Raw genomic sequence first — 21,675 nt, forward strand, 5'->3', positions numbered from 1 at the left:
AATATACTGCTCTCATATATCCTAAGCAATTTATATGTATTTATATAGCTGATAAGGACTTCCCTGGTAGTTTAGTCTAAAGAATCTGCCTGCAATGCAGGAGACCCAGGTTCGATTCCTGTGTCAAGAAGATCCTTTGGAGAAGGAAATGGCAACCCACTCCAGTATTCTTGCCTGGAGAATCCCATGGACAGAGGAGCCTGGCAGGCTATAGTCCATGAGGTCGCAAGAGTTGGACACGACTTAGTGACTAAATCACATACAGCTGGTATCTTCAAAACTGAGGAAACTTCAAAGAATTCTTTAAAAAGAGGAATTTAGAAAGCCTTATAAAAGGGGCTCATAATTAACTGTGCACACTTGAACATGTATATATGTATAAAAGGCATCTTCTGAAATGGTTCTGTAGTCTCATGAAAATTTAAAAACAAATGAGCAATCCTGTAGTGTAGTTGAAATTAGAAACAGTAATATGCCTAAGCATTTTAAAAATGATAGCATTTACCACGTTGTAGTTGTGTGTCTTTCTTGCCTTACTCAGTGACATGGTGTCCTGTAATGAAAATGTTCAATCTGCAAATTGCTGGGGCTCAACTAAGTATTGAACATAGAGGATTGGGCAATATATGACCCTTGCAGTAAGAAAAGGAGATGTGCTATCCAGATTCCCCTTCAAAGAAGGGCTTATTGTCCAGCTATGAGCAGTGCGAATCACCAGGTAACCCCTTCTGCACACGTCTTATGGTCTGCCTCAGCTGCAGGGCTACCTTCTCCAAGGTCATGATCTCGCTGGAGCGGGATAGATTTGCTTATTGAGTTAGGAAGAGGTTTAAAAAACCCTACCATTTCATCCCATCTCAGAGCACTAGGATGAACTTTTCTTGCTTCAGGGCTTCCCACCTGGTTGGCTGAAATTTTGTTGGTGTGTATCACAGTTTTGAGTTCTGCCTAGCTTTCCTTCTTTGCCTTTCTTTCACGGATGCTGATCTCTAATAGACATTTTGTACTCTACTTTGGAGAGACCAACCTGCAGTAGCTCCTGATTTCATGGAACTAATTTACTGGGAGGAAACGTACGTTAAACAAGAGATTTTAACTGTGATCAATATTATTTAGAAGCATAGGGTGAGGTGGTAGTGTATATAAACAGAAGCCAAGTTTGGTTATTATACTGTTTAGGGGAGGAAGCCTGGGTTAGTAGTCAGATCTGGGTTCAAGTGGTAGATAAACTACTTTGAGTTGCTTGAACCTTGGTCGTGCTACTGACTCTTCTAAGCTGGTTTTTTCATTTGTAACATGGAAATGACACATAGTCTCCCATCCTTTAGGCTACAGACTGGGATCGCTCACATGTCTGGGAAAGGATTCCCACCAGCAAGAGAGTGAGCCTAGTACATGAATGTTTTCAGCCCCTTGTTTGTATCAGTTTGCTAATGTCATGGCCAAGCCTTGATTCAAGGATGGAAAGATAGATTCCATATCTTCATGGGAGAAATCATAGAATAAGTATATTTGTGTGTGTATGAAAAAATTACAATGTAATGCCTGATACATGATAGTGGTAGTTAACATTTATTGAGCATTTTCTGTGAATTATACTTAGTAAGAGGCAGTTGGACTATTGTATTTAATATATTCTGTCTCAGTGTGACATGTAAAAGAAGAAACTCATTTGGAGAATTTGGTATATTCTTTTTATTTCTTAAAATAATTCTTTTATGATGGAAACAATTTGCAAATAAAGCTCTCTTGCTCTTTTTTCTTTTTCTCTGCAGTAAGAAAAATGGAAAACCACCATTACAGAACAATGAGGTAAAATTTATATCATTTACTCTTTGGGATTTCATGCATTTACTTCATTTGTTTCATTATGTATTTTTGAACTAGGATAAAGTCAGGGAATTTTAGGATTGGAAGGGAACTTAAGTATCATCCCAAACCCACTACATATTATAGAGATTATTCCTAAGATAGAAAGCCTTGATAGGTGACTTCTAGTATTTACTTGAATCTGTTTATTTGGTGGAAAGTACTACCTAGGAGATAGCTGTAACTTTGGTGCAACTAATCTTCTTTCTCTAAGATTCTATTTTGTCTTCTGAAGAGACACAGAACAAGTTTACTCTGCTCTATCAGACTCTGATGTTGTTTGAAGGTAGTTGTATTTTCTGAATCCTTTTTTTCCCCCCATGCTAAGCAGTTATCATTCCTTCAAGAGTTTCTCAGGTAACGTGGTTTCTGATTGTTCTTCAATTATGTATACACTCCTCTGGATCTGTACGAGTTAGTTCCTCCAGACACTATGTTTAGGATAAAATGTAGTTGTCCAGAAATGGTCTGACTAGCACGGAATGCATCTGCACTATTACATCTCTTGATATGAGTACCATATTGCTAAAATTCAGCCTAAAGTTGCTTGTACTTTTTAGCCATTACTTCTGTTTACATCAAGTGGAGTTTGTGGTAAATTGTAAGCTTGAGGTATCTTTCTGATGAACAGCTCTTTTAACAGACACCGGTATTCATCAGTTATTTCTTTTTTGGGGTGACAGTTTTATTGAGATGTAATTCATATACCATAAAATCCATCCATTTAAGTATACAATTTAGTGGTTTTAGTATGTTTACAGAGCTTTACAGCCATCACCACTATCTAATTTAAAAAACTTGCAATTCCTCATGAAGAAGTTCTGTGCCCATTAGTAATCATTCCTCTCCTCCTGTCCCTTGGTAACCACTGCGCCACTGGTCTCTGCTGATTTGCCTATTTTGGACATTTCATATAAATAGAATCATGTGGTAATATTTGGCATTTTGTGACCGGCTTCTTTTATTTAACATGATGTTTTTAGGGTTCATATGTGTTGTTGAATGCATCAGTACTTCATTTTTTTTTTTTTTTAATTGCTGAATTGTAATCCTCTGGAGAAGGAAATGGCAACCCACTCCAGTATTCTTCCCTGGAAAATCCCATGGACAGAGGAGCCTGGCAGGCTATAGTCCATGGGGTCACAGAGAGTTGGACACAACGGAACGACTTCATTTCATTGTTTAGATATACCATATTTGCTTAACCATTAGTTGTGGGAAATTTAAGTGGTTTCCTCCTCTTTGATCATTTTGAATTACGCTGCTGTGAACTTTCGTGCATTCATGTACAGGTTTTCATATGGACATGTGGAGATAGGTTTTCGTTTCTCTTGGGTATATACCCAGGAGTAAAATTTCTAGGTCATATGGGAACTCCGGTTGTTGGTTTTAGATAAACATTAAGTCCACCTGTAGGGTCTATGCCGCTGCTACCGCTGCTAAGTTGCTTCAGTCGTGTCCGACTCTGTGCAACCCCATCCCTGAGATTCTCCAGGCAAGAACACTGGGGTGGGTTGCCATTTCCTTCTCTAATGCATGAAAGTGAAAAGTGAAAGTGAAGTCGCTCAGTCATGTCCGACTCTTAGCGACCCCATGGACTGTAGCCCACCAGGCTCCTCCATCCATGGGATTTTCCAGGCAAGACTACTGGAGCAGGTAGGGTCTATACTACTAGACTATTCTATAATATATGTATTCTAGTACTGTAATTTTTTTTTCTTTTTGGCCACACTACACGGCCTTCAGGATCTCAGTTCCCTGACCAGGATATAAACCAGGGCCATGGCAATGAAAGCCAAGAATCCTAACCACGAGGCCACCAGGGAACTCCTAGTGTAATTTTGAATATAATTCTAACACCTAATATGTTAGGTGGAAGGTATTATGTACAAATTTAATTTGTCTCCTCTTTCTCACAATTGCTGATAGTATTGTCTAGGTTAGGACAAGAAAATTCCTCTGTGGCGTCTCTTAATCTTTTGGTTTTTTTTGTGATGGTTTATTTAGCTGTGACTATATCCAACTGTCACAAAATCTGGTCTTTATTTCTCCATTAAGCCATGATAGTTTTATAAGAAATATCAAATTCCGTGATTAATTTATTAATTCATTTATTAAGTCAGTCTGTCACCATGTATTGTTTGAGTGCCTCATGTATGCCTGGTATTGTTCTGGTTTTGTGTGTATAGCAGTTACAAAAGTTCCTACCATCATGGAGCTTATGTGACCTTACGTCAGCTAATATACTAGTATGATATTCTTGACAAGAACAAAATTAGAAGGGTTAGATATGCCTCATTCCTAGTAAACTTCTGCCGGCTGTTTGTGATTAGAGTCTCGTAGGTCTTCCTGAGCCCTCATATTAATGTCTATTCTCTGAATATCCTGGATATTGACATCAAATTGCTGTTACTCTTTAGTTTCCATAGTCTAAAAAATGGGACATTTTATGCTTATCTTGTTATTTTCATCTTCATAATCTCTCATATGTAAGTTACACCTGAGTCTTCAAAGCTCAGTTATCTTAGTTATATCACTATCTGTATACCACCATACCTGCAAGTTTTAGGACATGACTGAAACTAATTAGTACATCAGTATTCACACATTTAAAATTCTGCTATTTTTTGTATATTCCAAAAACATCTACTTGTTTGCTACTCATATAGTATAAGCAAGATAAATTTAGTTTTTGAACAAATGGTTGGCAGAAAAAGGTTTAAGACAGTGTACATATTGGTACCACATTTGTAAAATTTATAAGAAGTGCACACACAGACATATTGGTAAGATACGTGCCAAATGTTAATAGTTGACATCTCTAAATGGTAGGTATAGGCTCTCTTTTTGCTTGTCAGAATTTTCTAGTTTGTCTACAGTGAATGTGTCTTTTATGAGGGGACGCAATTAGAATTTTTTTTCATTGAAATTTTTAGTCTTTGGTAGGATGGGTTGGTAGGCTGCGGTCCATGGGGTCGCTGAGGGTTGGACACGACTGAGCGACTTCACTTTCACTTTTCACTTTCATGCATTGGAGAAGGAAATGGCAACCCACTCCAATGTTCTTCCCTGGAGAATCCCAGGAATGGGGGAGCCTGCTGGGCTGCCGTCTATGGGGTCGCACAGAGTCGGACACGACTGAAGTGACTTAGCAGCAGCAGCAGCAGGATGGGTTGAGGTGAGATAATTTTCATAAGACATGAGATTTAAGGAGAAAAAATTTTAGAGAAGAGTATAAAAAGAGTGTTGACTTGACTTTAAAATGTTAATTCTTTTAATTTTGATGTAATACAAAGGATATAAAATTCAAAATATGTAAAGATTGTGCTGGGTTTAGCATTTAGCATTCCCATGCGTATTTTTATCCTTTTGAAGTATGTGGATAGCTCCATAAACACTATGCGTAGAATTATTTTGCTTATTGGAAAATTTTATAAATCAAATCATTGTATTTATTGTTCTACTTTATTTCAGCATATTTTTTTTTTAAGATCCACCTATAGCTATAGGTCGATAGCTATAGACCTAGTTAATTTAACCACTCTGTAGTATTCTCTTGTATAAATATGAGCTGCTTCCTTTTCTGCAATTGTGTAGAATCTTCACTGCATAAATTTGCTATGATTTATATAGTATCTCATAATTGATGCACATTTAGGTTAATTTTATAATATTATAAAACAGTATATGAGTTTTTTCATTTATGTATTTAAGCACATGTGCAGGAATACCTCTAGGATAAGTTTCTGAAAGTAAATTTGCTGGATTGTTTTACCTATAACAGTGAGTATGCTTTGTACATTTTGATGTATACAACATAATAGTTATATTGATTTACAGTTTCTTTAACAATATACAGAGGTGCTTACACTTTGTCAGCACCCGATGACCTTTTATTTGCTGTTTCAAGCATCTGTCTTTTTTGGTCAACTCTAGTTCATGTCACCTTTCCAAGTTGGCTGACACATCAATAGAATCTCATTGCCCTTTGGCATTGTTGCCTCCTGAATGTTAGGGACATATATATATATATATATATAATTTTTTTTTTTTCTGAATGCTTTATTACTTTAGCTTCTTAAATGGTCTCTATCTAATGTTTTTTTTCCCCTATGATTTGCATGTCAGATTTATATCATCAAAGTGTCTTTAATATTTTAAAAAATCACTGGGAAGTTTATAGGTGGGGGAAGTCAACTGTGAATTTAAAATGGATTCTTAGAAGAGACTTGTAGTGTTTATGAGATGTGCTGTCTCTATAGTTATTTGTGTTTAGATTGGTGTCAGGCATGAATTTTATGATGTGTCAGGAATGGTAGAGCACCTTGATACTTCTTTAGCCTTTCTGAGTAAGCCCTCCAGTCCAGGTGTCTGGTGTTTCCTCATTTTAGGAAGTATATAGTTCCCTTCATGGATTCAAATTTAACAAAAATAATAAAGTCAGCTTTCAGACAGTGTAAGAAACAGGAGCAGTGACAATAGGAACAGGAGGAAAAGAGGAGGGGAAGTTATATACCAGGTAAAGTGCTAATTATATACCAGGTGCTTCATGTTACGTTCTTATAACTTTTTTTTTTTTTAAACCTTTCTCATGGTTTGCCCTGCTGCTGCTACTGCTAAGTCGCTTCAGTCGTGTCCGACTCTGTGACCCCATAGACGGCAGCCCACCAGGCTCCCCTCTCCCTGGGATTCTCCAGGCAAGAACACTGGAGTGGGTTGCCATTTCCTTCTCTCCTGCCTGAAAGTGAAAAGTGAAAGGGAAGTCGCTCAGTCGTGTCCGACTCTTAGCAACCCCATGGACTGCACCCCACCAGGCTCCTCCGTCCATGGGATTTTCCAGGCAAGAGTACTGGAGTGGGGTGCCATTGCCTTCTCCGCCCTAGATCCTTTCTTTAGAGCAGCTAGAAATAGTAGTTCTTTGTTTAAATCAGAGGAGGTCATTTTATCTTAAAATTATTCTAAGGTTCAAGCTAGAAATGGAGAAGGTATTGACTACAGGTGGGATGAAGTGAGGTCAGGAGGCAGTTTAACTTTTTCTTTATAAGGTAGTTGATGTTATATTGCTTTCTCTTTATTCTTCCTATACTTAGTTTGGGTGGGGGGCAGTGAAAGGAGAGATTTAGGTTGAAGTTGTACAGTTTGGCTTGAGGAGAATAGACTAGCTAGAGTGAATTGACTGTGAATAGGGTGTTTTAAGTTTTGTTCACTAGTGTATCCCTATGATTTAGAACAACGCCTGGGACCAAGTAAATATTGAATGAATGAATGCCTGTACATGTGAATAGAGTAGACTTTCGCCTGTGACTCAGTAGGATGAGGTTTATAACCTTTATAAGTTTTGAAAGACCTGAACTTTGTTCCAGCAGGAATCAAAGGTACATGATAAGTTGATTCTTATCCAGTTATTTCTGTCTTAGTCTTTCTGACCTAACTCCGCACATTCAGTGCCTTCGTGTTTTAGACTACAATTCTGTAATCTGTGCAGTGACTGTTTATTAGGATTATATATATAAAGCACTTAGTACAGTGTCTAACATGTGGATGGTAGCTTATTATTCTAATTCAGTTTACAGACTACTCACAAGGTTTAATAAGATATTAATTTAATTAAAGCACATTTACAACAAAGTTTGTCTAATAGAATTTACTATACCATGGGTATTTGTTTATCACGGGCATAGTATCAAGAGCATAGTAGTTAGTACATAAGTGAGCAGCGATTATGGGAGTTGGGGAAAGGAGCTAAATTGAGGATGAGGTCCTTCTGGAGAGTCTTGCCTGTTCTGAAAAGTTTCTTCTGCCCGTTCTTGCAGACAGCCCAGAAAAAATAAGGTAAATAACGTCCACTATATCCAATGCACATCACTTTTTTCTTATCCTTGCAAGTGGTTTGTATCTAGGTTTTCATGGACTAGCAGCAATGAAGAAATGTCTGAGAGTAGTCTCTGTTGCTCAGATGGTTAAGAATCTGCTTTCAATGCAGGAGACCTGGGTTCGATCCCTAGTTTGGGAGGATCCTCTGGAGAATGGAATGGCAATCCACTCCAGTATTCTTGCCTGGAGAATCCCACGGACAGAGGAGCCTGACAGACTACAGTCCGTGGGGTCGCAAAGAGTCGGACACGGCTGAGTGACTAACACTGCTAGTAGGGCGGCTTCCTGCTCTTGATTGTCTTCAGTGGTCTCCCTCTGCACTGACAGTGAACTCTGAATCTTGTCGGTGGCTTCAGGGCTCTGTTCTTCGGGGCCCTGCCCGCCCCTTCTTCTCCCTCCTGTCTCCTCTGCTCGGTCATCTTGCGCTTCAGTGCGCACACCAGTTTTATTCCTGAACTGGGTTTTGTGCCTGGTGTTCCCCGTGCCTTACTACCCTCACCCAAAGAGATCTTTCTTCTCATACTTTTCTGAAGTCATTCTTTTCCTCTTGACCCTGCCTGGTCTATCTGTAATAACTTGGTTATTGGTTTCTTTTTAATTTGTGTTTCCCCTGCTAGAATGTGAACTGAATGAGTGAGGGAACCTTGTCTGTCTTTGAATTCTTAAGGAAGAGAGTGCGCATTAGAAATGCTAAATGATAAATCTAGGAATCCCAACGTTTCCTGTAATTGATAGAAGGAAACTTCCTGTTAAAGATTTTTTAAAAATTCTGTTGTTAATCAGGAAGAGGATAATGAACAGACAGTAAGTACTTGGCCATTGCTTAGTTGTCCTCTGGCCTCATCTTCTGCTGCTATCTCTTGCTCACAGCTCCTGCCAGATTCGCCGTTTTGTTGGTGAATGGGCTTTCACCTTGGCATTTGACACTTACTGTTCCTTCTGCTTGCAGTGTTCTTTTTCCATATATTTTCTGCAGTTTCAGAACTTATCACCTCCTTTTTCAGTTTTTGGTAAAGTCTTATTTTCTTGAAAGCATGTTTGAATATGAAGAACAGTATAGGACTGTGTTCTTCAAATACTGTATCCATCTTGATAGTTGTTTATATTGACTTAGATGAGACATGGTTTTAAAATCTTATTTGTTATAGCTATTTAAAAAGCTTTCTTTCTTTTTTTTTTAATGTAGAAAGAAGGGAAAAAAGAGCGAGCTGTGGTGGACAGGGTGTTTTTTTCAAGGCTCATGCGAATTCTGAAAATCATGGTACCTAAAACATTTTGTAAAGAGGTAAGTCTTAATGAAATTATTGCTTTATGAAACTGTTCACTGTTCACCTTTAATGGTTACATGAGGTCAAAATGACAGAATTATAAAGCCTTTGTTCTGCTACAAGTCAAATATCACTGTTGTTCAGTGCCAGTTTTTAAATGATTTGCTATTGCTTGTGAAATATTTTATTATATTTTATGTGAAATACTGGAGTATTGCGATATAGCTATCCTAAATGGTGTTGCTTTATTATATTGAAGACAAGATTAAATTTAGAAAGATCTTTTTATTACATTAAGATGTTAATAAGTAGCATTGATACGAAGTATGTTTGAAGGTTGCTTTTTCATATTTGATTTAATGTTTTTAAGATACCTGAATTCTTTATTTTTAGGAAGTGAACTGGTTGTTGGAATAAAGTTTTATTATTCTTTCCTTTGCCCTTCTATCAAGATTATCTTTGTCACTATTTATTATTTTTAATGATTAAAAAATAAAATAATACTGTGTCCTCCATCTTTAATTACCTTAGTGTTCTCCTTTTGTACAACTGGAAATATTGTCACCTTTGACTCTTTCTCCTCCCCATACATACCTGTCATCCTTTTAGTCACTGGTATCTGCTAATTTTTCTTTCTGAATATTCTTACCTAGATACTGCAGTGTTTTTCAATTAGCCTCCTTTCAAAGAATCTCTCCTTTTAAAATCTTTCCTGCCAAATTTGTCTTCTTCAAAGATAATTGTTTCCTACTCTTCACATTTTAAACATCATTAGCCTTATAATCTAGTGACATCAAGAAAAGGGTAAGACACTGAAGCACTGTAATTCTCAGAGAAAAGACACATTCCTCTGTATACTGGGCTTGCTCTCCTTCCCCTCAGTTTAGCATCGTGTCTTGTTGACTACCCATAAGAAACTCTAAAAAGTAATTTAATAACATTTGTTTTTTTCCTAATTGGATAGAGATAATGTGTGTTTAGATAGTATCACCAACTCAGTGGACATGCATTTGAGCAAATTCCAGAAGATAATGAAGGGCAGGGAAGTTGGTGTGCTGCAATCCATGGGTCGCAAAGAGGTAGACACGACTTAGCGACTGAACAACAGTATGTGTTTCGTGGAGGAAAGCTGGACACGCGCTTTTTAAATCTGCTTCATCCCTTATATTTTAAATGTCTTTTTTTCCCCCAAGTATCCTTGAGTTTCTCGTTGATTAGTCCCTTGCTTTTCTTTTATACTGTTCTCCATTACTTGGATTATTATAATCTCTTAATTGGTCTTCTTTTTCGAACTAGTCTTTCTTTCTGAAACACAAGGCCATTTGGCTTCTTTTACCTTATAAATCACTACCTGACTTTGCTTTTCTTTTCAATATCATCTACTTATAAGATTCTTTGCTGTTTTATAGCCAGGCCCTGTGTTCTCATTTTTTGATGATACCATGTTTATGACAACACTCACAACAAAAAATATGTTTTGAAAACAGCCTAATGCTCATTATCTTCTTTGTGAAGTCACCCCATGTATCTTCCGGGGACAGTTAATTGTTTCCTCATTCCACAACCTACCTGACTTTGAAGAATCTTTATTTAAAATATAAGCTTCGCTGGAAGGATTTATGTTACACGTCCCCCTCCCCCTCCATCACTTTATAGCTTAATGTTCATTTAACCTTTCAGCAGGGGTTTGAAAGCAATGGCACCCCACTCCAGTACTCTTGCCTGGAAAATCCCATGGATGGAGGAGCCTGGTGGGCTGCAGTCCATGGGGTTGCGAAGAGTCGGACACGACTGAGCGAGTTCACTTTGACTTTTCACTTTCATGCATTGAAGAAGGAAATGGCAACCCACTCCAGTGTTCTTGCCTGGAGAATCCCAGGGATGGCGGAGCCTGGTGGGCTGCCGTCTCTGGGGTCGCACAGAGTCAGACACGACTGAAGCGACTTAGCAGTAGCAGCAGCTGAATATAAAATGAATATGATATTTTGGATAGATCTTTGGGAGTTAGTAAGTAGCTTGACAAGCCTAACTTGGCCAACCTTCCAGTTCTGTCAAGGTGTATCCATGCCACAGAGCCATTTTATGAATCATCTTTGAGAGACAGAAAAATCCAAGCTTTAACCCCAGTTCAAGAAAGTGAAATAAACTCCAGTAGACATAGAGATAGAGATTATGGAATAAATAAAAATACTGCATATGAATATATGGAAGTTCATCTATATCATGAGGTGAGGGACTGCCTAAATCAGGGTGATCTTTAGTTTCTGACATATTCTGCAAACCCAGGAACGGAATTATGGTGATTCTAAGGACATCTTTTGCACAAAAATGCATTTCGGATGGTCAGTAGTCAAAAGTTTAGTAGATTTTGCTAAAGTGAGCCAAATAAACTTGGTAGTTATTTTAAGACTAAATTAAGCAAAGTACATAAAATAAAGGAAAATATAAACTGTCTTTGTCTAATGTTACCTTTATTCCTCAAATGATTAATTTAGGATTGAGACTGTATATAAGGTCTGAACTAAAAGTTAGCATTATAGTTAGAGTGTCATCTACAGAGAGCATTTATTAAAAATCAATGGGTTCTTCTGTTGTCAGTTTAATACCTAACTTTGAGATGGTGGGACAAGGTAGGAAGATGGTACCCTTCTAGCCAGCCAACTCTGGGAGACTTTGGGGGAGCAGCTGTCACAACTCAGTCCCATAGACTCTTTTTTGACGTTGTTTTCTTTCTTATGGATTCATTTATTACTTCTCTGTTTTTGACTCCCTGCCTTGTCTTTCACATTTTTAGTTATCTTCACCTTTTTTGAAAACAAGATTTGTTTGCAAAAATTGCAGAAGTCATAGATGCATTTGCCCCTCAATTCTGTAAATTCAAAATCAAACACTTTATCCAGCAAACATTTCCCCTGCCATACCCTGCCTCTCTGACGTTAGCTTCTGTGTTGCTGTATATATTCTTCTGATTTAGAAAGATTAAGGTCAGCTTTGAGTGGGTGTGTGTGGGAGTTAGAGACTGGAGTGCAGATTCTCGTCCGGCACACAAGACAGTTGACTCCTCACCAGCGATTCAGTCTCTCATCTCTCCTCAGTAATCTCTCTCTCCCAGCATTGCTTAAGTAATGTTCTTTAAACAACAGTTTTTAATATTTTGTTCTAGCCTAAAGTTTGCAGTAGCTTTTTAAGCTCTGATGGATATGATAATTCATGTGGTTTAAATCTATTTTTTATTCTCCATTAAATCTTTTTTTTTTTAAACTCATAATCCTCATTCTCTGTTTGGTTTACTTGGTTTATCTGATGTATTTCTAATGTTATAACCCTCTTCTGTTACTTCACACCTTCCAACTTGTCACTTACTGCATGAAGTGATGCAAATATACTTTCTTATATTGGTCTGTTTTCTTACTTGTTATGTGTAAATCTTGCCTTAATAACTAAATTGAAAGCCCTGATAGGGTAGGGGCACTGCCTATTAAAGGTTTTTCTAACAAACTGAACCAAATTTATTCTACTTAAGCAAAATTTTAGGCTTCAGTATTTGTTGATAACTGTATATTGGTAGTTGTCATTTTTCTTTATTAGAGTCGCATATTCAAAACATAGGACAATCACAATACATTGTAATTTAGGTAGTCTAGGTTATACTGCTGGTTTCTGTCATTGACAAGGCAAACCATTGACCTGCCTAGGATTCACTTTTTAATGTGATTCTGGTTAATGGTGGCCTTCAAGAGGGTCTACACCGAAGGGACCGTCCCATCCTAGTGCCCACGTCCCTGTAGGGACCCCTCTGACCCACGCCTCCGCAGGAAGCCCGCCCAGCACTAGCAGGGACTTGTGTTTCAATCTCCTGTGGGATCGCTGCTCCTTTCCTCTGAGTCTTCAGTTCAGTTCAGTTCAGTTGCTCAGTCGTGTCTGACTCTTTGCGACCCCATGGACTGCAGCACACCAGGCCTCCCTGTCCATCACCAACTCCCGGAGTTTACTCAAAGTCCTGTCCATTGAGTCGGTGATGCCATCCAACCATCTCATCCTCTGTTGTCCCCTTTTATCACCTTCAGGGTCTTTTCAAATGAGCTAGCTCTTCACATCAGATGGCCAAAGTATTGGAGTTTCAGCTTCAGCATCAGTCCTTCCAATGACCATTCAGGATTGATTTCCTTTAGGATGAACTGGTTGGATCTCCTTGCAGTCCAAGGGACTCTCAAGAGTCTTCTTCAACACCATAGTTCAAAAGCATCAATTCTTCGGTGCTCAGCTTTCTTTATAGTCCAACTCTCACATCCATACGTGACTATTGGAAAAAGCATAGCCTTGACTAGACAGACCTTTGTTGGCAAAGTAATGTCTCTGCTTTTTAATATGCTGTCTAGGTTGGTCATAACTTTTCTTTCAAGGAGTAAGCGTCTTTTAATTTCATGGCTGCAGTCACCATCCGCAGTGATTTTGAAGCCCAAGAAAATAAAGTCTGAGACTGTTTCCATTATTTCCCCATCAATTTGCCATGAAGTGATGGGACCGGATGCCATGATCTTTGTTTTCTGAATGTTGAGCTTTAAGCCAACTTTTTCACTCTCCCCTTTCACTTTCATCAAGAGGCCCTGTAGTTCTTCGCTTTCTGCCATAAGGGTGGTGTCATCTGCACATCTGAGGTTATTGATATTTCTCCCGGCAATCTTGGTTCCAGCTTGTGCTGCATCCAGCCCAGCTATTTCTCATGATGGTCTCTGCACATAAGTCTTGGTGTGTGCAAAGTTTTGTTTGTGCCCTCCCAAGACTGGAATCTCTGTTTGCCCTAGTCCTCTGGAAGTCTTGTAATCAGATCCCACTGGCCATCAAGGTCTGATACCCTGGGGATTCCTAGTCCCTTTATCAGATCCGCAGGCTGGGAAGCCTGACGTGGGGTTCAGAACCTTTGCAACAGTGGGAGAACTTCTTTTGGTATTATTTTTCTCCAGTTTGTGGGTCACCACTTGGCGGGTATGGGCTTTGATTTTATCATGATTGTGGTGCCCCTCCTACCATCTTGCTACAGTTTCTTCTTTGTCTTTGGATGTGGGGTGTCTCTTTCTGGTAGGTTCTAGCATCCTCCTGTCGATAGGTGTTCAACAGCTGCTTGTGACTTTGGTGTTCTCGCGTGAGGAGATGAGGGCATGTCCTTCTACTCCGCCGTCTTGAGCTGGAAGCACTTTTTAATTCTGGATGAAACAGTTAGATTAGCTGATCTACAAGGCCTTTTCCATTTGTAATATATATTTAAACTTCTTTCAAAATTATTTTTAAAAATTACCTATCAGTAAAATGTCAGCCAACTACAGTAAAGGTAGACTAAAGCTTTGAATTTAGAAACAAAAAATCTTTATCGAAGTAATGTTTCTTTTAACTTTCTAAAATGCATTTAATTAATTTACTATACCTGGTTTATTTTAGACAGGTTACTTGATACTTATTGCTGTTATGCTGGTGTCTCGAACATACTGTGATGTTTGGATGATTCAAAATGGGACACTCATTGAAAGGTACTTTTCATCTTCCTCCCTTTTGTATGAAATTAACCATTATATTAAGCAAGAAATAGATTCTAATTAGGCGTAAATAACCTAAGTCAAATTATGTCTTTGTTCATTTATTTAGTAGATATTGATTGTCTCCCTTGTGCCATAGGCAGAGATGAGGATGTACCTGTTAGTGAACAGGAGAAACCCTAGCAGAGCTGGCAGTTTATAGAGGGTCAGAGACAAGTAAATGGAAAATTATGGGACACCCTGGTGGTCCAGTGGTTAAGACTGTGCTTCCACTGCAGGGCCACTGATCTGATTCCTGGTTTGGAACCAAGATCCTATGTGCTGTGTGACGTGGCCAAAAAGAAAAAAAAAAAAAAAAAGGAATGTGCTATATATTAAATTCTGTAATGGGAACTTAAGTCACCAAATTGGATGTCTGATATTAATGAGATAATTTGAGGAAAATATCAAAGCATTTTAGGGAATAATGTTGAGAATGTTTATTAAACAAAAATTATAAGGCATTTTCTTTAACTTCTGAAGTTAGTGCTTTGTGTATATTTTTATAGTCTTTGTACATTTATTATATTATTAATTGCTATAATAATGACTTTGAATTTAAAAACAAAAATAACAGTTGTGATATTAACTTTGATCTGTAAATAAAGGATTTATTCCTTGTGATAATGCCAATTTGAATGTCAGTAAAAATATTTTTCTTGAAATTTTCTTGGTATGTAGTATTTTATCAGAAAATTTCTTAAAAACATTTAAGATAACTTTTTAAATGACAGTACTTAAAATTTTTAAATGCTTCCAAATTTGGAAGGGTTTTTTTTTTCTTTGACATCCTTGATTTCTGACTTAAGACGGTTTGTAGGAGAGGAAGAATGTTTTATGCAGATATTTTCTGACTCTTGTCTCTAGGAAAACTAAGAAGGTTGTCTGCATGGGAGTAAGGCCCCAGCCACAGATGTCTGAATATGTAAATTCCACATGCCTTAGAATACGGGTATGGGTGTCCCAGGGCTTTCCTAGTGGCTCAGGTGGTAAAGAATCCACCAGCAGTGAGGGAAACTTTGGTTTGGAAGATCTCTTGGGAAAGAGAATGGGCTACCCACTCCAGTATTTTTGCCTGGAGAATTCCATGAACAGAGGAGCCTGGCAGGCTAGTCAATGGGGTATAGATCCAGTGTTCAACTCAGGACTCCCTGAATCCTTTGGTTAGCCCCATGGCTTTTTATTTTAATCAAGATAATGTATGGATAGCTTAAGAAATAAAACATGAATGTAGTTTAATATCAAATAACCTTACAGAACTTCATCACAAAACCATCAATCCTCTGTGATTCCTGGAGCCAACTGCCTTCTGTTTTACTGTTTCATCTCTTACTTTGTCTGCATTTCATTGTAACATACTTACGTTGCTGTCTCTAGATTTTTCATTTTTAGCCACTATGTGTGTATCTCTTAGAAGATGAGAGTTGGCCCTTTTACAGTCCTATGCGTGTCCATACTCATTCTCTCAATGTTGTATCACAGTTTTTTGTTAAATCAAAATTTATTGTTTACATAATTTTGATTATTATTTATAGCTGATCCACATGCTCTTCTTTGGTAGTTTCTTTTACATACAACTTTTTGTTTTTCCTGGCATTTATAAACTACAGGTTTTTGTGTACATTAATGTTTTGCCTACTTACTAATTCAGCTCAAGTTTATTGTCAGCACTTTCAAATCTCAATTTTGTAAACACAGCAGATAACTTATTGATTTCTATTTCTATTACCATCCCTCCCCATAGCTCTTGTTAGTTTTCTGTCTTCCTGCTCTCATCAGGATTGATTGTGCTTTAGCGCCATTAAATACCAGTCATGTTTGGATTTACTTTCATCATGATCTTAGGAATTTTTTCATCTTCCTCTCCTGCACTGAATAACTCGTGTCTTCTGGATCTTTGGTTCTCCTCTTCCTCACTTTCCTTTGTCTTTTTGGCAGATGCAGTCTTCTTCTGAACAAAGGTTACAAGCGAAGTAAAATTGTGAGACCTTGTAGGTCTGATAGAGTCTTCTGTTCTCACACGTGATTGATAATTTAGCTTTATTTATGCGTTCTAAATTGGAAATCACTTTGTCAGAATGTGGAAAGCATCACCCTGTTGTCTTCTATAGGGCTCCGTGGTTCTCAACCCTGGCTGCAGAATAATTAGACTCATCTGGGGAATTTTGAGAACTACTAATGCCTGGGCCTACCCCTCGGGATTCTGATTCAATTAGTTATTCCTTTTTTGAAGCATCCCAGGTGATCCTACTGTGTAGCCAGGGTTAGAAACTACTGATCCAGTTTCCACATTGGGTGTTAGGCCCATTCCTGTGCTGGTTGCCCACCCTTAGGAGCAGAGCTGCTTTTACCTCCTTTGGAAGCTTTATTATTTCTTTATTGTCGATTCTGTATTGCTAGTGTTTAGGCATTTCACTGAATGTTAGTGTGAATTTTTTTTTGCATTCCTTGTCATTGTACTAGGCTCTTTCAGTCTCATTCCAAAGTAATTTCTTGTGTTTTTAAAAAAGTTCTTCCTCTCCATTTTTTTTCTTTACTTTTTCTGGAATTCTTACTAGTTGAGTGTTAGACTTCCTGGACTGATCATCTGCCTGTAATTTCTCTTCTGTTTACATCTCTGACATTTATTGTTTATTCTAGGAGCTCTCTTTTATCATGCAGTGAATTTTTGTCTTATTTCCAAGTACTGTCTTTTTGTGCGAATGTTCATTTTTGGTAGTAGTCATTCTTTCAAGTCTTTGACTGTCACTGTCCTTTGTTATTCTGATCTTTGTCATTCATGTTAGAGCTTTCCTCAAGCAGTCGCTCTTGGCTATGTATTCATATTTAACTTGTCAGAAGCCAAGTTGTGGGATTGTTGATTGTCTGGTTTCCCTGAAGGGAATTTGTAGGGAGAGTCTGGCCGGTGTGTGTGTGTGTGTGTGTGTGTGTGTGTGGGTGTGTGTGTGTGTGGGTGTGGGTGTGTGTGTGTGGGTGTGTGTCTGTGTGTCTGTGTGTGTGTCTGTCTGTGTGTGTCTGTCTGTGTGTGTGTCTGTGTGTCTGTGTGTGTGTGTCTGTGTGTGTGTCTGTGTGTGTCTGTCTGTGTGTCTGTCTGTGTGTGTGTCTGTCTGTGTGTCTGTGTGTGTGTGTCTGTGTGTGTGTGTGTGTGTGTGTGTGTGTGTGTGTGTGTCTGTGTCTGTGTCTGTGTGTCTGTGTCTGTGTGTGTCTGTGTGTGTGTGTCTGTGTGTGTGTGTCTGTGTGTGTGTCTGTGTGTCTGTGTGTGTGTGTCTGTGTCTGTGTGTGTCTGTGTGTTGTCTGTGTGTGTGTCTGTGTGTGTGTGCGTCTGTGTGTCTGTCTGTGTGTGTCTGTGTGTGTGTGTCTGTGTGTGTGTGTCTGTGTCTGTGTGTGTCTGTCTGTGTGTGTCTGTGTCTGTGTGTGTCTGTGTCTGTGTGTCTGTGTGTGTGTGTGTCCCAGTGAGAAATCTTCTAAAGAATCCTGAGAAGTAAAGCGTTAATATAATTGAAGTGTTTGTTTATTGCTGCTAGCACATCAACTTTAGCAAGGTCAGTTTCATTGCTAATTTCTCTTTCTGTGAGCTTTGTGCACAAGTAATTTGAGTCCTTTGTATAATTAACATAGAGAAGACTTTTATGTCCTTTTATAAACTATAGAATTTTATATATTTTTCCTTTGGCTTTACTTATTATTTAAATGCCATATCTGTTAATAAAAATAGGCTTCCTAACTATAGCATTATTAATTACCTATGGCAAAAATAACAGGTTACATCCACTGTGAACATTATATTAGATATGTATGTAGAATATGTCACATGATACATATAAAGAACCCTGCACAATCATGGTATAGTATAGAAGATTATTTTTAAAAGGTTTTTCTCTTTTACTCAGATTTTGTGATTTCATGTTTTTGTAACCTAAAAGAATAATTTTTAATTTTCTAAACTAGGGATTTCCAACTTTAATTAAATAGATGCTTATTTTAATTTTCTCAAAGATTGAATGCTCTGGAGAAAATGCCTTACTAAGAGTAGTTCAGTTCAGTCACTCAGTCGTCTCTGACTCTTTGTGACCCCATGAACTGCAGCACACCAGGCCTCCCTGTCCATCAACTCCCAGAGTTTACTCAAACTCATGTCCATTGAATCGGTGATGCCATCCAACCATCTCATCCTCTGTCGTCCCCTTCTCCTGCCCTCAATCTTTCCCAGCATCAAGGTCTTTGCCAGTGAGTCAGCTCTTCGCATCAGGTGGCCCAAGTATTGGAGTTTCAGCTTCAACATCAGTTCTTCCATTGAACACCCAGGACTGATCTTTAGGATGGACTGGTTGGATCTCCTTGCAGTCCAAGGGACTCTCAAGAGTCTTCTCCAACACCACAGTTCAGAAGCATCAATTCTTTGGCGCTCAGCTTTCTTTATAGTCCAACTCTCACATCCATACATGACTACTGGAAAAATCATAGCCTTGACTAGACTAAGAGTAGGTGGTGGATGAATTGGTGATGATAGATAAGAGGAAATTATTGCGTACCATGAGCCAGCTTATAATTCTGCCAGAGTAATCAACTTGTTGGGTACTCAGTTTTAAAATTTAGTTATAAGATGTAGAAAAAGTAAGAAAAAAAATTTTAAGAGTTTTAAGAAGCATATTATTTTGCTGTAATTTAAACTTGCTGAGATATTGCAAGAATAGTACGAGGATCTCCTTATCATGGACATAAAAAATTACTCACAACCTAAAAGTTGAGAGTTATGTTTTATTCGGTGGGAATTTTTAGGACTTCAAACCTGGGAGACAGCATCTCCAGTGACCCAGAGAGAACTAACTACTCCAAGGAGGTGAGGCGAGGAGCCAGGTTATATAGAAGTTTTGCAGCAAAGGGCAGGTTGTCTGAACATCAAGAGGTTATTGTTACTTAAAGAAAACCAAATATCCCAAGTTAAGGAATTTAGTGCTTTTCTATGTATGGGAAAATGCAAGAGTCTGGGCTCACAGAAATTCATCATTCCTTTAATATGCACCTCATCTATCTGGGGCCAGCGTTCTGTTTTTTACATCCTGAGCCTGCTTTCATCAGAGCTCGTTGTAGGAGCAGCTGCAGCCTGATGGCTGCTAGATGGCAGGTATTCTTTCCTTCCTGAGAACCCTCAGGGCTCAGCAGCTTAACCGTCTGTGGTGGCTTCAGTTGCTGATGACTGTGACATCCTTTGTTTACTGATATGACAGGAAATATTCCGTTTCTCATTATATTCTTAACATACACTCATGGGTTCTAAAGCAGTTGTTTTAAAGTTAATTGTTGAGGTCAGGGGGTTTTGAGCACGAGCCACCCGTTCTCCTTGCTTGACCTTGCAATAAACTTTTCTCTGCTCTAAAAATTTAAAAAGTTAATTGTTAACTTTCTCCTGAATGTTTTTGAGCTTCTGCTTTGCATGAGTTATTTGATATTTGGTCATACTTCAAGTTCTAAGATACTGTGAATTTGTAATATAAAACAATTTGATTTGAAAAAGTAACACTTTGTTTAACCTGCTACTAAAGCTACACTGTAAATTTGTTTTGACTCTTCCAAAGTGTGTTTAGATTCATATACACTTCTGCTAAAATAGAGTCTCAAAGAGACTTGTTATGATCCTTGATGTGCTTAATTTTAGTATCCTTTACATTTTTTAGGCTTACTTGTTAGCAGTGACTGATGTCTTTGGAATGAGGCAAATTTTAATAGGATAGGTAGAGGTTGACCTATGATATATGACCTATGATATGGAAGATAATCCTTCATATCTTGTTGCTGTTGCTAGAGAGGAAGAAATTTTCCTGTACTCTCCTGGATTCTTTTGGCTGATCTAAGAATTAAATTGACATGAGACAGATTAACAGGAGAAAATGAAACAAAATTTTAATAACATATATACATGGGAGAGACCCTGGAGAACTTAATAACTCTCCAAAATGGCCAAAGCCCTCATCTTAAAGACCATCTTCAGCTAAAAACAGAAGAGGGTGTTAGGGGTAGTGGTTTGGAACTTTACAGGGGAGACAGGCAATTTATATGAAGATGGAAAAATAAATGTTTGGTAAACAAATGTTTGCTGGGCCTTGGGGCCCAGACTTAGAGTGGACTCAGAGTGGACTCTGATATCTGATTCCCTCAGCACATTTGGCCCATGTGCTTTGCAGATAAATGTGGTCATAGCTCTGTCCTAGGAGCAGGCCCTTTTTTCTAAATTCTTTAGGGAGCTAAAGGGAAGTCAAAAAAGAAAGGCTTCCTGACACTTCTGTTTCTTAAAAATAATCAGCCTAAAACTAGCCTGAGGCCAAAGAGATGTACTTTGGCAAATTTGTTCCCCTATACTGCCATATGTAATCATAAATGTATATTTTATTTTCACCCTCTTGGCTGTAAGCAGCATTTTAAAATTACCAAACTATCTTAATTCCTATATGTTTTAGAAGTAATTATGATTGGGACTACTATAAAGTTACTCTTTATTGATGATTATTTTTCTTTTGCAGCGGAATAATAAGCAGAAATAAAGCTTTATTCAAGAAACCATTTTTTAAATTTATAGCTGCTACTCCAATGGTAAACCATTGCTGAATGATGGCATGTGCTTTACCAGTGTTTGATAATCTTGTGTGTTTCACAGCTTGGGCGGCACTAAAGCACTTTGATTTTATGTGAAGTTTGGTTCAGTTTTGATTTAAACCTCTAAACTTTTGTACTGTCTTAATTGCTTCTCATCTCTAATATTCTTATTGCTGTAGACAGCATTTTTGTGTGGTTCTGTTTTAACTTTTTTCTAGTTCAGCTTAAATTTTTTTTCTTTTTAAATTTTTAGCAGCTATGTCAAGATTGGATTATTACTTTTTCTATTGGTCTAGAGTGACATTTCCCAAAATATGTTCTTTGGAATCTTAGCTGTGGTGAAGGAAATGCTACAGTGCTGCAAAACGATCTCAGAGAGCTTTACGATGTATAATATACTTGAGAGCTTTGAGAGGCTCTTTGGTAAAGAAATTTGTTAGCTTTAACTCAGGTTTTCCCAAATTTCTTTGACCATGGAATTTTTTTGCCCTAAAAGATCAGTT

The 21,675-nt window shown here is 38.0% G+C and overlaps 1 protein-coding gene across 1 annotated transcript in view; it reads left to right on the plus strand.

Moving 5' to 3' along the window:
• ABCD3 (ATP binding cassette subfamily D member 3) overlaps positions 1 to 21,675 on the plus strand; it is a 75,922-nt gene that overhangs the window by 21,077 nt on the left and 33,170 nt on the right. Inside the window, exons 2-4 of the mRNA XM_012176707.3 lie at positions 1,776 to 1,812; positions 8,930 to 9,028; positions 14,448 to 14,536. Coding sequence (XP_012032097.2) covers positions 1,776 to 1,812; positions 8,930 to 9,028; positions 14,448 to 14,536 — 225 coding nt within the window. The remainder of the gene's footprint in view (positions 1 to 1,775; positions 1,813 to 8,929; positions 9,029 to 14,447; positions 14,537 to 21,675) is intronic.

Source organism: Ovis aries, chromosome 1, assembly GCF_016772045.2.
Source record: "Ovis aries strain OAR_USU_Benz2616 breed Rambouillet chromosome 1, ARS-UI_Ramb_v3.0, whole genome shotgun sequence".
Lineage (NCBI taxonomy): Eukaryota > Metazoa > Chordata > Mammalia > Artiodactyla > Bovidae > Ovis > Ovis aries.